Here is a 15,888-nt window from a genome sequence, read left to right as displayed (position 1 = left end):
ATCAATTAAAGATTGAAGCTATCAGAGTGAATTAAAAAAAAAAACAACTATATGCTGTGTACAAGAAGTCCACTTTAAATATAAAGAGTGAGTGAAAGTAAAAGTTGCTCAGTTGTGTCCAACTCTTTTGAGACCCCATGGACTATATATGTCCATGGAATTTTCCAGGCCAGAATACTGGAGTGGATAGCCTTTCCCTTGTCCAAGGGATCTTCCCAACCCAGGGACTGAACCTAGGTCTACCCGCATTACAGGTGGATTCTTTACCAGCTGACCACAAGGGAAGCCCAAGAATACTGGAGTGGGTAGCCTATCCCTTCTACAGGAGATCTTCCCAACTCAGGAATCAAACTGGGGTCTCCTGCATTGCAGGTGAATTCTTTACCAACTGAGCTATTAGGGAAGCCCTGATAAAGAGTGAGAAGTTAAAAGTAAAGCAACAGAGAAAGATCTGCACTAGTCAAAAAAAACCTGGACAAAAAAAGAAAGCTGGAGTAGTTACATAATTTTAGACAAAGCAGAACAAGGAAGATTATCAGAGATCAAAAGAGGCACTACATAATGATAAAGGGATCAATTCTGAGCAAAACATATAATAATCCTAAACATGTATATGTACATGACAAAAGTGTCAAAATATATGAAGCGAAAACTGATAGAGCTGAAAGGAGAAACAGACAAACCTATTATTATAGTTACAAACTTTAATGCCCCCAATCAGTAATTGACAGATTAAGCAGGCAGAATATCAATAAGGATCTAGCCAGAGAAGGAAATGGCAACCTACTCCAGTATTCTTGCCTGGAGAATTTCACTAACAGAGGAGCCTGGCGGGCTACAGTCCATGGGATCACAAAAAGTCAGACACGACTGAGCGACTAACACATAGTCTATCTGAACAGCATTATTAATCAACTTGATTTAATTCACATTTATAGAACATTCCATTCAACATTCAAGGTCATATAAAACATGAGCTCAAGAGTCCATAAAACCCACCTTAACAAATTTAAAAGAATAGAAATCATAAAAGTATGCTCTCAGTAGACTTAAACTAGAAATCAATAACAGGATAGACGGCGAACCCAAATATTTGGAAATTAAGCAACACATTTCTAAATAACATGAGTCAAAGAAGAATTCTCAACAGAAATTTAAAAATGCTTTGAACTAAATGAAAATACAACATATCAAAATCTCTGGGGTAAAGCAACAGCAACACTTAAAGGGAAATTTCTAGCTTAAACACATATATGGAAAAGAAGGCTATGCTTTCTTCTTAGGAAACTAAAGAAAGAAGAGTAATTTAAGCCTAGTGAAAGTGAAAGTGAACGTCACTCAGTCGTGTCCGACTCTTTGCAACCGCATGGACTGTACAGGCCATGGAATTCTCCATGCCAGAATACCGGAGTGGGTAGCCTTTCCCTTCTCCAGGGGATCTTCCCAACCCAGGGATCGAACCCTAAAGCAAACAGTAAAAAAGAAATAACTAGAGACAAAATCAAAGGAAAGTGAAAACAGGAAAACAACAAAGGAAACCAACAAAACCAAAAGTTGGTTCTTTGAAAAGATAAAATTGTTAAATCTCTTATGAGGGTAACCAAGAAAACAAGAAAGACTCAAATTAACAATATCAGAAATGAAAGTGGGGTTATCACTCTTGATCCCATGGACATTAAGAAGGTAATGAAGTAATAACTATGAGAAATTCTATGCCTACAAATTAGATAACTTAAGATGAAATGGACTAATTACTCAAAAGATACAAACTCCTAAAACTCACACAAGAGGAAAAAGATAACCTGAATAGTTCTGTATCTATTAAAGAAATTGAATCAATAATTAACAACCTTCCAAAGATAGAAATCACTAGGACCAAATTCTGCCAAACATTTAAGGATCACCAGTAAACATTTAGAAATCACCAGTGAATTCTACCAAACATTTAAGTTAGAAATAATACCAATTCTCCACAATCTCTTCCATAAAACTGAAGTAGAGAACACCTGACTCATTCTGTGAGACCAATATTACCCTAATTCCAAAACCAGGTAAAAGATACTACAAGAAAGGAAAACTACAGACCAGTATCACTAATGGACACAGACACAAATCCTCAACAAAGTATTATAAAACTGAATCCAGTAATGTATAAAAAGTTATGTGCCAAACAACTGAAATTTATTCCAGGTATTCAAGGTTGATTCAACATTTGAAAATCAATCGATATAATCCACTACATGTTAACAGACTAAAAAAGAAAAAATATATGATATTATTTGATACAGAAAAAGTATTTGACAGACTCCAACAACCATTCATGATAAACGCTTTCAAGCTGGGAGTAGAAGGGAACTTCCTCAATTTGATAAAGAATATCTACATGGTGACTGAACAACAAAAACTACAAGAAACTAACATTATACTTAGTGATGAAAAAGGAGACACTTCACCTGGAGTGTCAGGAAGAGGACAAGGATGTCCCTTCTCATTGCTCCTATTGAACATCATACTAGAAGTCCTAGCTAGTGCATTAAGACAAAAAAGGAAATAAAAAGTGTACAGATTAGAACTGAGGAAATAAATCTATCTCTATTTGCAGATGACATGACGGTCTATGTAGAAAATGCCAAAGCACTGACAAACTCCTAGTCACAAGATCACAGGATATAAGTTAATATATAAATTTAATTGCTTTCCTATATACCAGCAATGAACAACTGGAATTTGATATTTAAAAGTGCATTTATAACAACATTCCCACAACACAGAATCTGACAAAAGACTCTTAAGTATATCACAAATGCACGAAACTTCACTGAAAAGGATGGAAGAATAAGACACTGATATAGGTAACTTTGGAAATGAGTGGAGTCTGTTAAGACTAAAGACAAAATTTTCTCTATATATATTTTAAAACATATAAAGATGTATAATGTACATACATATATATATATATATATGGAGAGAGACAGAAAGAGATGCATATAGATCTTCTTTCTTTATCAACTGAAAGGGCCTAGAAGCAATGATATCCAAATGGTAGGGTGTACACTTAACATCTAAATCTTGGCTTTTAGTACCATTCTCCAACCAAAGGTACCAGAGTCCCTTGGAGAAATGATTGATTCTAGGATTTGGGCAGGAAATATGCAAGATATGACTAGACCATTTTGTAGTGCCAGAAAGTTTTATAAAAACACACACACATGTACACAATGATGGGGGTATGTTAAACAGATGCAAGAGCCAACTCAAAGAACTTCCAATGGCCAAAAGTGGAAAATTTGAGCAATGAAAATATATATAGTAGTATTATAGTCCAAAGTATATTAAATAAATGGGGAGAAATCAAATATGCAGAATTCCAAATAAATGTTGGAGATACTTCATCAACGAGATTGAACATAATACCGCAGTCTTTTAAGTGTAGACTGTGCAGAGTGACTTTCTTCCAAAGAGTATAGTCTAGAAAGGGAGAAATAAAAGAGTAACTTTACCATGTAGAATCCTGAGACCACTACTTCAGCCAGGTGACCAACATTAACATCAACAGTGATAATATTGATAGTATATACCCTTTATATGATGCAATTTTGCCTGTTTGATCCTCTTCCCAAATAACACACCTGTGTAACCATAAGAGAAAAATCAAGCAAACTGAAATTGCGGTACACTATACAAAGTACCTGACCAGTGCTTCTCAAGAGTGTCAAGGCATCAGAAACAGGGAAAGTGTGAGAAACTGTCACAGCCAGGAGGAACCTAAGGAGACATGATGACTAATTGTAAGATAACCTGGATGGGATCCTGGGACAGAAAAAAGACATTAAGGAAAAACTGAGGTATTCTGAATAAAGAATGTATCTTGGTTAATGATAATGTATCAACATTGGTTCATTGTGACAAACGCTTCGAGCTAAAAAGTAACGATGTTAATAACAAGTATGGGGTATGTGGAAACTGCATCTTTGTAATAATTCTGTAAACCTATAACTGGCCTAAAAGTTTAAAGAAACACTATAAGCAAATAAAAGGCTAAGGAAGAGCCAGAGGGGAAAAAAATCACATAGGTAGATGGGTCTGCTGAAATGATAAGCCAGGGCTTAACAGGAATTTCCTAGGAGACAACTTCTAAGAAAAAAGCGTCAGCAGATGAGATTAACAGGTGAGAACAGCACAGCATCTGGTCACAGATTTTTCTCCTGGTTCAATCTCTAGTATCTAAATCCAGTGCAGATGGCTGTATGCAGAAACACACACAAACCAACAAAATACTTGGAAAGGTATGTTTTATAAGATCTTTATAAATAGCAAGACCCAAGTGACAACTGGGTGCTACCCAGGTGAGTTAGGGTAACTTTACTGTAGAGAATTGTCCACCTTTCAGTAGTGACACGGTATTGCCTTAGACCATCATGGTCTCCAGCCCATCAGCCCAGTTGGTGGGAGCCTTAGGAGGGTACAGTTCCCACAAGCAGAGGCATACCACCCAAGAGTCATGACATTACCCCAGCTGGAAGGGCCACCCACCCTACAGCTATCTGGACTTATTCCTGCACACACTTGAAACCTCCTCAGCCCTCTCCAAAACATCTGATGGGGCTCTGGCCCTGCTAGTGCAGGGGAGAGGGTGGGAAGCAGCTCACATACTCAGCATCTTATTGAATATTCTCCACAGCCCTGGAAGGCAAGTTTTATCCCCAATTCACTGATGCCAAGAGTCTCCCTTACAACAATGGATCTGTAATAACTGCCAAGTTGATTCTTGCACCTTTGAGTCCCAGAGGTAATGTGACTTTTACTTAGTTCACATCCTGGCAACACAAATTTTGTGTGTCTCCACTGCCTTCAGAAGGCACTTCACTGAATAATACTTGATTGCTTGGTATTGCTTTCCTATTTTTTATCTTTCATTATTGCTATGATAAAAAGTAATCTGTGTTTTAAGAGAATATAAACAGATGAACAAAAAAACAGAAAAAAAAATCAGCCACAGATAACCACTGTTGATTTTTAGTAGACAGTTTTCAGTTTTTCCTGTACATGGATCACTAGTAAAGTATCTTTGTAGTTTTACAAAAATAGACTGATGCCATATATATGGTTCTGAAAACTATTTTTGTTTTTAATTTTACAATGCACCATAAACATTTTTCCATGCAATGGATGAAAATCTGCTACTGAAACACAGAGGGCTGCAGTTGAATAATGAGAGCGACACCTAAAGTATAGGATTAGCATAAGGTTAAATAAAGCACAAGGCCTGGGAAATGCCTGCCAGAGGCACTACACAAAAGGAATGTCTTCAAAGCCCCTTTGCGGGGCCCTACAGCCACCCCTGAGTTCCCTTGGGCCCCGTGGGTGGAAGGGGTCCTGTAAACTTTTTTGCATCCACATAAACCCCCCCAATTTCTGTTTGGTTTTCTTCACCTCATCCTCTACCCTGGCCATCTCATCAAATTCTCTTATCATCTCTTCATTGCTCAAATGCATATCATGTATGGCCTCCTTGTATTCCTTGAGACACTGAGCCAGCCCCTTGTTGGTTTTTCTTTTGGCCTTCCTGGGTACATCCTCCCCAGCTGGGCGCTTTCCGCCAGCCCTTAGTTCCCTTGGTTCGCTGGCTGGCTTGTCTTCTTTTGGTTTTCCCTCACTCACTGGCTTTCCTTCACTCTCTGGCTTCCCCTCACTCTCTGCTTTTCTTTCTTTTGCTTTTTCCTCACTCACTGGCTTTCCTTGGCTCTCTGGGTTTCCTTCTTCTGGCTTTGTCTCATTCTCTGGCCTTTCCTTAACCTTTAATATTTCCTCATCTGTCTTTCCCTTGTGATCTGTCCTTCCCTTGTTTTCTAACATTTCTTTGTCTTCCTTAGTAGAAGCTGCTCCTGGTTCTCCTGCATCCAGTGGCTGTTCTTTGTTTTCCATCTTGCCTTGGTTCTCAGGCTTTGCTTCATTTTCACTGCAGAGTTTTTCCATGTTGAGTGTCCCCTCCTTTTCCTGTCCTGGGAGTGGGGCGGGGGAAGAGAAGACAAAGAGGAGACAAGAGAGACTGAGGTTTTGGGGGTGAAATGCAGGTCCGGATAGTAGTAGTCATTTCTTGCCGTTTGTCAGGGATCTCCTGACCTGGCCTGGCCCTCCGTGAATGCCTTTTGCCCACCCTTTACCCCACCATTCCTCGTGCACACGTGAGACAACACTTCCCTGGCAGGCCCTGCCATTTTTCCCTATGCTTGCTCAGCGCGGCAGTGTGTAAATGTGTTGGGAAGTGGGCAGTGGGGCCCCCAATTCTTCGCGGGCGGTCCCTCCACACTCCCCTCCCCTCTGGGTCCCTGTCCAGTGCCCTCCTCCTTCACTGACCTGCGGGGATTCTGGACAGGTTCCTCCTCTTTCTATAGCCCAGTAGAGAGCTGGGAACAACAGACACGTAGACCTGCAGACAGACAGGAGACCGGGGATGCGCATCGGTGAATGCACAGGGACTCGGGTCCCTTTCCAGAATCCCTGCCCTCCTCACCCAACGTTTCCCTCCCTCCACCTCCTCCGCCCCATGCACCCCAGCCGCCATTTCTTTTCACGCCTCGGGCGCCAGACCAGGATGTTTTCCAAACTAATTTTGGATCTCTGCGTCCTTCTCTCCCAAAGGCAACTAGCCTCCCCACCCTTGAGGTCAACTTTCTACTCCACGCACAGAGTGGCAGAGAGGATTTATTTCCACTGCCTCACTGCTGGGGCGCCCCCTAGCTCACAATCTCCGGCTCCAAAATGGACGGAAGGCAGAGAAGAGGATGTGTAGAGAAAGGGGAATGGGTACTCGGGGTGTCCGCTTTCCCCTCCCTCCGCCCAATGGCCGCTTGCTCCCCCTTAGCCGTTTTCCCACCGCCATCACTAGCTACAGTCTGGCCAGCTCCCCTCGACCAGAACCCCATCCCCAACCTTTCTCCTTTCCGCGCCCGTTCCTCCTCCCCCATTCCGGTGTCCCACAGGCAGCGACGAGAACCCTCACACTGACCTGAAAGAACCAGGAGCAACAACTAGGGGCTCGCAGACGGCTCCGGGTCCGACAGCACCGAGGGAGGGCCAGTATTCGGACCGGTGCCCACTTCTGGGCCCAGCGGTCACGTGAGCGTCGCGTCACCCGAGCTCCGCCCCCGTACCCCGCCCACCAGCCGGCGTCTGCTAGCCGCCCACCGCCACCCTCCGGCAGGTGCCTCTTAACCTCTCTGGGCCCTTTTGTCCTTTTCCTCTTCTTGAGAAGTTGGTCAAAGAAATAATTTTAGTAAAAACCACAGAGGTGGGGACTTACCTGGCAGTCCAGTGGTTAGCACTCCGCGCTTCCACTGCAGCGGGCACGGGTTCTATCCGCGGTGGGAGAACTAAGATCCCACATGCTGCCTGGCGCCACCAAAACAAAACAAAACCTCAGAGGCTTTTTTTTTTTTTTTTTTTTTAATGGTTTGGGCAGTCTGGGGGAGGAGTCTAACTTTGCTCTTAAATTCCACTGAAAGAACATAGACTTACAAATGAAATCCTATGACTGTGAACTTTAATATTGTACAAAGAGTAGAATATTGCACTTTTAGGAAAAAACGTTACCGTCAAAGTGAAATTGTCCCTTTTTCCTGGTATGCAAAACATAAGTTTTCTAATCAATTAAATATTTAGATCTGAAAATGATTTTATATTTGAAACAAAATGAAAGAATGATTTTTATTTTTAAGTGAGAGACTGAATACACGGACGATGACCAGATGACAATAGAATTGTAACCCACAACCTCTGTAGCAAGCAGCCCCACAAGCCAAACCACAGCCTCTACAGCAATGTTCTGGACTTCTGATCAATGACTACCAGCCTTCCTATTTTTGCCCTGCTGCTAACTAGAGAAATCTAAATATGCTCCCCAAACCAATCACATAAAATACCTCTGGCTCACCAGCGTTTCACTGCCAACAACTTCCAATCAGAGAAAATATGGTCTTCGTTTTTTTCACTCTCAAGTTTTCCCATTGCCCTGCCTCTCTTTAAGTCTCAGCCAAACACAAGTTAGGGTGGCTAACTCCCTTGTTAATAACAAGCTCTGAATAACTAGCTTCTGCTTCTACATAAGCTTTTCGTGTAGAAGGTCTTTAAAAACATAATAAGTGAAAGTTGAACAATTAAGAACAGGATTGATGGATTTGATTACATAAAAACGTAAGAGATTGGGGACACATGCATTTCTCCCTGCTCTTTTTTCTAATTTTTTTAATTGAAGTACAGTTGCATTAAAACATTGTGTTAATTGTTGCTGTACACCAAAGTGACTGTTATGTATACATGTACATTCTTCTTCATATTCTTTTCCATTATGGTTTATCACAGGGTATTGAATATAGTTCCTGTGCTATACAGTAGCACCTTCTTTATGCATTCTATATATATCAGTTTACATCTACTAACCCCAAATTCCTGCTGCTATCCTCTCCCACCTCCCTCCCACCCCCGACCCCTCCCTGCTCTTGTAGAGTGTACTGGTAAAAATTTTCTGCAGGGCAATTTTGTAAATTGTTTAAAAATAAAAATATTTGATATTTTGGTTCAGCAATTCCAACTCGAATATTTACCCATGGAGATAATTAATAAAATGCTAAAATAGAATCTTGTGTTTTAATGTTTTAAAATTCCCATACCAATTATTTATTATGCATTTATCCTTTGCTGGAATTGGGGCTACAGTAGTGATTCTGTAGGCTTTGTTTACAATGGGAAAAAAAGGAACATCACAGTTGTCCATCAGTACAGATATAGTTGCCTATCCCTTCACCAGGGGGTCTTCCCCACCCAGGAATCAACCAGGGTTACATAATCTTCTTAGTATATTTGCTTACCCTGGTTATCTTTGGACATTTGGTTAGAAAAATAATCCTTTTATGTTGGGTGCTCAAAATGCAGTAAAAATAATGATTAACCATCCATAACCCAAAATTACTGTGGATGGTGTGACCCAAAGGATAACCACAGGATGTGGTATTGACCTGTGGAGCAGCAGTCCCCAACTTTTTTGGCAACAGGGACTGGTTTTGTGGAAGATAATTTTTCCATGGACCCTGACTGGGGCTGGTTTGGGAGTGAATCTCATAAGGAGGGCACAACCTAGATCTCCTTTATGCACAGTTCACAGTGGGGTTTGCGCTCCTGTGAGAATCTACTACCGCCACTGACGTAACCAGAGGTGAAGCTCAGGCGGTAATGTGAGCTATGGGGAGCAGCTGTAGGTACAAATGAAGATTCCCTCACTCACCTGCTATTCACCCCCTGCTGTTCAGCCCATTCCTAACAGGCCACAGACCAGTACTGGTCCATGGCCCAGGGGGTTGGGGACCCTTGCTCTAGAGAATACCACCTATGTGCTAGGCACTGTGCTAGTTACCTTATGTTATCTGGTGTGGATTTCATTTATACTTGATGGAAAAACTCATACTTCAGTGAAACAGAATGATTTATAAAGCTACAAGCTTAACTCACTGTAGTACTGAAATAAAGACAGTAAGAGGAACAAAACATCTCCAAGTATAAAAGTTTTTAGTATATGATAAAGAAGCATTTCTGTTCAGTAGTAAGGTATAGGTTATTATGGAAAGTAAATTTGTATAATTATTTAAATAGTTAAAGAAGATGAAGAGCCTTATTTTCTGACAAACACTCAAATTCTTTTCAGATTAGGCAAGAAAAATAAAATGAAAAGTTTCTAGATTGGAAGGGAAGAAGTAAAAACTATCTCTATTTACAAATGATATGATCACACGTATAGAAAATCCCAAGGAATTCACTAAAGAACTATGAGAATGAAAGAGTTCAGCAATGTGGCAGAAATACAAGATCAATAAACAAAAATTGAGTGTGTTTCTATATACTAGCAATGACTAATTCAAAGAGGAAAGAAAAGTAGCATTTCCATCTAAAATATCAAAAAGAATAAAATACTTAGAAATAAAATTTGAAAGTCCAAGAATTTTATACTGAAAACTATAAAACGTTGTTGAACAAAATTAAAGAATACATAAATAAATGGAAAGTTATCCTATGTTTCATAGATTGGTAGACTTCATATCATTAAGATGGGCAATATTTCCTAAATTGATCTGCAGGCTCAACACAACCTCTCTCAAAATCTCAGATGGTTTCTCTGCAGATTTTGACAAGCTGATCCCAAAATTCATACAGAAATGCAATGAACTCAGAATAGACAAAAATAATCTTGAAAGAGAAGGATAAAGTTTGAGGTCTCACACTTTCAAGTTTCAAAACTTAACCATAGATCTACAGGAATCAAGACAATGTGGCACTGGCAGAAGGACATACAGACCAACAGAATTGAGAATACATAAATAAAGCCTCAGATTTACAATCAATTGGTTTTCAACCAGAATGCCAAGAAAATTTAGTGCTTAAAGAAGAGTCTTTTTAGCAAATGATGGTGAGACAACTAGATATCCACATGCAAAAAATGAATTTGGACTCCCACACCACACCGTATACAGAACTTAAAATAAATGAAGTCCTAGATATAGGAGTTAAAACTATTAAACTCTTAGGAGAAAATAAAGGTGTAACTCTTCATGATCTTGGATTAAGCAATGATTTCTTCAATATGACACTAAAAGTTCAAGTAATAAAAGAAATATAGAAAAATGGGGCCTCACCAAAATGGAAAACTTTTAAATTGAAACAATACAATTAATAAAGTGAAAACACAACCCACAGAAAAATTTTGAAAGTAATATGCCTGATAAGGGACTTATATCTAGAATATACAAAAAGCACTTACAACTCAATTAAAAATAGGCAGGGAATTCCCTGGTTGTCCAGTACTGTGTTTACTTTCACTGCCAAGGCCATGGGTTCTTCCCTGGTTGGAACTTAGATCCCACAAGCCTTGTGGTGCAATGAATAAATAAATAAATAGAAATGGTCAAAGATCTGAATAGATATTTCAGCAAAGAAAATGTATAGAAAACCAATAAGCATGATGTTCAACATTATTAGCTGCCAGGGTAATGCAAATCAAAACCACAATGAGATACCACTTCATATCCATATAATAAAAAGGCAGAAAATAATAAGCATTTGCAAATATGTGGAGAAATTAGAACCATCACTCAATGATGGTGGGAATGGGAAATGGTGTACCTGTAGAAAACAGGCTGTCTGGCAGTTTCTCAAAATGTTAAACATTAAGTTATTGTATGATTTGACAATTCCACTTCTAGATAAATGGGAAAATATCACACAAAAACTTATATGCAAATGTCCTTGGCAGCATTACTCATAATAATTAAAAGGTGGAAATATCCCTAATGTTCGTGATCTGATGAATGGATAAAAAAAAATGTGCTATAATAATGGAATACTATTTTTCAGTAAAAATGGAATAAAGAGCTGATACATGCTAACGGGCACATGAAAAAATACTTAACCTCACTAATCATCAGAGAATTACAAATAAAAACAACAATGAGGTATCATCTCACCTGTCAGAATGGCTATTATTAAAAAGACAACAAATAACAAGTGTTGGCAAGGATGTGAAGAAAAGGGAGCCCCACTGTTGGCGGGGATGTAAATTGGTGCAGCCACTATGAAAAGGGCTTCCCAGGTGGCTCAGTGGTAAATAATTTGCCTGCCGGTGCAGGAGATGCAGGAGATGTGGATTCAATCTCTGGGTTGGGAAGATCCCATAAAGGAGGAAATGGCAACTCACTCCAGTATTCTTGCCTGGGAAACAGAGGAGCCTGGTGGGCTACAGTCCCTGAGGTCCCAAAGAGTCAGACACGACTGAGCATGCATCCACTATGGAAAACACTATAGAGATTCCTCAAAATATTAAATATAGAACTACCATATGATCCAGCAATTCCACTTCTGGGTATTTATCTGAAGAAAACAAAAACATCAATTAGAAAAAATATATGCACCCATATATTCATTGCAGCATTCTTTACAATAGGCAAGATAGGGAAGCAACCAAAGTGCCCATCAATAGATGAATGGATAGAGAAGATGTGATATATAATGGAATATTACTCAGCCATGAAAAAAGAATGAATTCTTACCATTTATAGCAACATGATTTGATCTAGGTGGTATTAGGCTGAATTAAATAAATCAAAGACAAATGTTGTATGATTTCACTTATATGTGGAATCTAAAAACCAAAACAAATGAATAAACATAACAAAACAGAAACAGTTACATATACAGAGGACAAACAGGTGGGTGCCAAAGGAGAGGGGAGTTGGGGGAGGAAAGAACTAAGTGAGAGAGATAAAGAAGTACAAACTTCATGTTGCAAAATAAATGTCACCAGTATGAAATATGCAGTGTGGAATATAATCAACAACTATGTAATATATTGGTATGGTGACATATTGTGACTTGACTTATTGCAGTGGTCATTTTGAAATGTTTAGAAATTCCAAAGCACTATGTCGTGTAACAGGAACTAACTTAGTGTTGTAGGTCAATTAAACTTCAAAAACAAATAAAGAAAAAGAGATCAGATTTGTGGTTACCAGAGTGGGGAAGGGTGAAAGAGAATTGGATGAAGGCAGACAAAAGGTACAACTTCCAATTATAAGATACGTAAGCTGTTCTTGTTTAGTTGCAAAGTCATGTCTGACATTTTTTTGACCCCACAGACTGTAACTCACCAGGCTCCTCTGTCCATGGGATTTCCCAGGCAAGAATACTGGAGTGGGTTGCTATTTCCTTCTCCAGGGCATCTTCCCAACCCTGGGATCCAATCTGTGTTGCTTGTCTCCTGCATTGGCAGGTGAATTCTTTATCATTGAGCCACCAGGGAAGCCCAAGATAAATAAGTAGTAGGGACGTAATGTACAAGATAATATATTTAACACTGCCATATGTTATACATGAATAATAAGAGAGTAAATCTTGAATTCTCATCACAAAAATTTTTTTCTATTTCTTTGATTTTGTATCTACTTAAGATGATGCATGCTACGCTAAGTCGCTTCAGTCGTGTCCGACTCTGTGCGACCCCATAGACAGCAGCCCACCAGGCTCCTCTGTCCACAGTATTCTCCAAGAATACTGGAGTGGGTTGCCATTTCCTTCTCCAGAGGATCTTCCCTTCCAACCCAGGGATCGAACCCAGGTCTCTTACATTACAGGCAGATTCTTTACCATCTGAAACTTATACAGTATTATATGACAATTATATCTCAGCAAAACTGGAAGAAAATAATAGTGGAATAACAATAATAAAGAACCTAGCAGCTGAATACTTTCTGAATATAAATGATTATTTTAATCTGCTAATTTTTGGAGTAATTTGTTATGCACCAATAGTAACCAGAACAACCTATATAAAGGAAATGAAAATACCAGGTTTGATAATAGATAGTGCACAAAGCCTAAAATATTTACTATCTGGTCCTTTACAAAGAAATTTTGTCAACCCAGGTCCTAGACCAAAGGAAACAACTAAACCTCCACTACCACCACAACCATTACTATTAAGATATGATGTTGAGTAAGTACTAATATTCATGCATTTCAGGGTAAATTTCAGGTAACATTTCATTCATTTAAGAGGGTAACTTTAATATAATTTTAATCTTACAAAAAATCATTGCATGTATTTTTGAAACAACTAATTCTTGAGTACTGAAAACCCATGCAGTAAAAGTTGATGGCCTAGTGGGAAGAGCCTAGAATTCAGACTTGGAACTTAAAAAAATATATTTAACCTCTTTTAGGCCCAGTTGGTTTGCCCATCCATATGTCAAATGGGAGAATGAATAGCAGTCAAAAGACTGACAGTGGACTTCCCTGGTGGTCTAGTTGTTAAGAATCCACCTGCCAATGCAGAGGATGCAGGTTTGATCCCTGGTCTGGGAGGATCCCACATACCTTGGAGCAACTAAGCCTGTGGGCCACAACTACTGAGCCTGCATGCCCTTTCCACAGAAAGGGGGGCCACTGCAATGAGAAGCCCTCACACTGCAACTAGACAGTGGGCTCTGCTCGTCACAACTGGAGAAAGCCCACTCATAGCAAAAGAGACCCAGCATAGCCAAAAATAAATAAATTATTTTAAAAAAGAATCCATTTCTAAAAAAAAGACTGACAGTCAAGTGTTGGCAAGGATAGAGAATAACTGGAACCCACATATGTACTCTAGGTGGAAGTATAAATTTATATAGCCACTTTAGAAAACAATGTCTACTAAGGCTAGACATTCATGTACATTTTGACTCAGCAGTTGCAGTCTTGGTATATTTCCACAGAAATATGTCTTTGTGTCCACCAAAAGACATGAAGAAGACTAATTGGTAAGCTTAAAACGTACAGCAATGCAAATGTCCATCAAGCAAAAAAGAGTGTTATAATCCTATAATGCGTTATAATACAGACATGAAAATAAGCAAACTACAAACACAAACAACATGGGGTAAACATCACAAATATAACACTGATACTTCCATTGTAAATCCTTCTCTCTCTCCTGCCTACAAAAACACTTAGCAGAGGAGTCACAAATGGAGGCAGATTTGTGGCCACAAGAAAGAATTTAGGGAGAGGGAAAAGCAGAAGCAGACCCTGGAACTCAACCTGATGTGTGACATTCCCAACTGTTGGAGTTTATTAAGGGAAAAACATTATGCATTTTATGTTTATATATTTTAATTTGGATTAATTCCCCAAGTGGAGGCTGAGATGGGTCAAGGAAATTAACACTGTATTAGCTTTTATTTATTTTTTATTATTTTATTTATTATTTGTTGAATCATGAAGTAAACAAGGGAGTTCCAGAAAAGAAATTCTACTTCTGGTTCTTTGACTACCCTAAAGCCTTTGACTGTATGGATCACAACAAACTGTGGAAAATTCTTAAAGAGATGGGAATACCAGACCACATACCTTTCTCCTGAGAAACCTGTATGTGGGTCAAGAAGCAACAGTTAGAACTGTACTTGGAATAATGGGCTGATTCCAAATTGGGAAAGGAATACAACAAGGCTGTGTACTGTCACCCTGCTTATTTAAATTCTATGCAGAGAACATCACATGAAATGCCAGGCTGGATAATGCACAAGCTGGAAACAAGATTGCCAGGAGAAATACCAACAGCCTCAGATATGCAGATGATACCACTCTAATGGCAGGAAGTGAAGAAGAGCTAAAAAACCTCTTGATGAAGGTGAAAGAGGAGAGTGAACAGCTTGCTAAAAACTCTACATTAAAAAAGCTAAGATCATGGCATCCAGTCCCATCATTTCATGGCAAATAGATGGGGGGAAAGTGGAAACAGTGGCAGATTTTATTTTCTTGGGCTCCAAAATCACTGCAGATGGTGACTGCAGCCATGAAATTAAAAGATGCTTGCTCCTTAGAAGGAAAGTTATGGCAAATCTAGACAGCATATTAAAAAGCACAGACATCACTTTGCTGACAAAGGTCCATATAGTCCCTAACCCATTCCAGTACCCTTGCCTGGAAAATCCCATGGACGGAGGAGCCTGGTAGGCTGCAGTCCCTGGGGTTGCGAAGAGTCGGACACGACTGAGTGACTTCACTTTCACTTTTCATTTTCATGCATTGGAGAAGGAAATGGCAACCCACTCCAGTACTCTCGCCTGGAGAATCCCAAGGTCAGAGGAGCCTGGTGGGCTGCCATCTATGGGGTCGCACAGAGTCAGACACAACTGATGAGACTTAGCAGCAGCAGCAGCAGCATGGTAGACTACATCACTAGTCATGTACAGATGTGAAAGTTGGACCATAAAGAAGGCTGAACACCAAAGAATTGATACTTTCAAATTGTGGTGCTGGAGAAGACTCTTGAGAGTCCCTTGGACTGCAAGGAGATCAAACCAGTAAACC

At 39.5% G+C, this 15,888-nt stretch overlaps 1 protein-coding gene across 2 annotated transcripts; it reads right to left on the bottom strand.

The window, feature by feature from the left end:
* Positions 1-4,994: 4,994 nt before the first annotated feature.
* On the bottom strand, positions 4,995-7,160 carry TCEAL4 (transcription elongation factor A like 4). Of its 2 annotated transcripts, none has more exons than XM_043897134.1 (3): positions 7,010-7,160; positions 6,358-6,430; positions 4,995-6,002 (listed from the first exon to the last, which is right to left on the bottom strand). In XM_043897134.1, exon 3 carries the CDS (start codon positions 5,974-5,976, stop codon positions 5,290-5,292), a length of 687 nt encoding a protein of 228 aa, XP_043753069.1. In that variant the 5' UTR covers positions 5,977-6,002; positions 6,358-6,430; positions 7,010-7,160; the 3' UTR covers positions 4,995-5,289. The 2 variants fall into 2 exon arrangements, with proteins under 2 accessions (XP_043753069.1, XP_043753070.1); XM_043897135.1 differs by having other exon boundaries at positions 4,995-5,997.
* Positions 7,161-15,888: the final 8,728 nt, after the last annotated feature.

The sequence above is a fragment of the Cervus elaphus genome, chromosome X (genome assembly GCF_910594005.1).
Source record: "Cervus elaphus chromosome X, mCerEla1.1, whole genome shotgun sequence".
NCBI lineage: Eukaryota > Metazoa > Chordata > Mammalia > Artiodactyla > Cervidae > Cervus > Cervus elaphus.
This window is presented reverse-complemented; position numbering and strand designations above follow the sequence as displayed.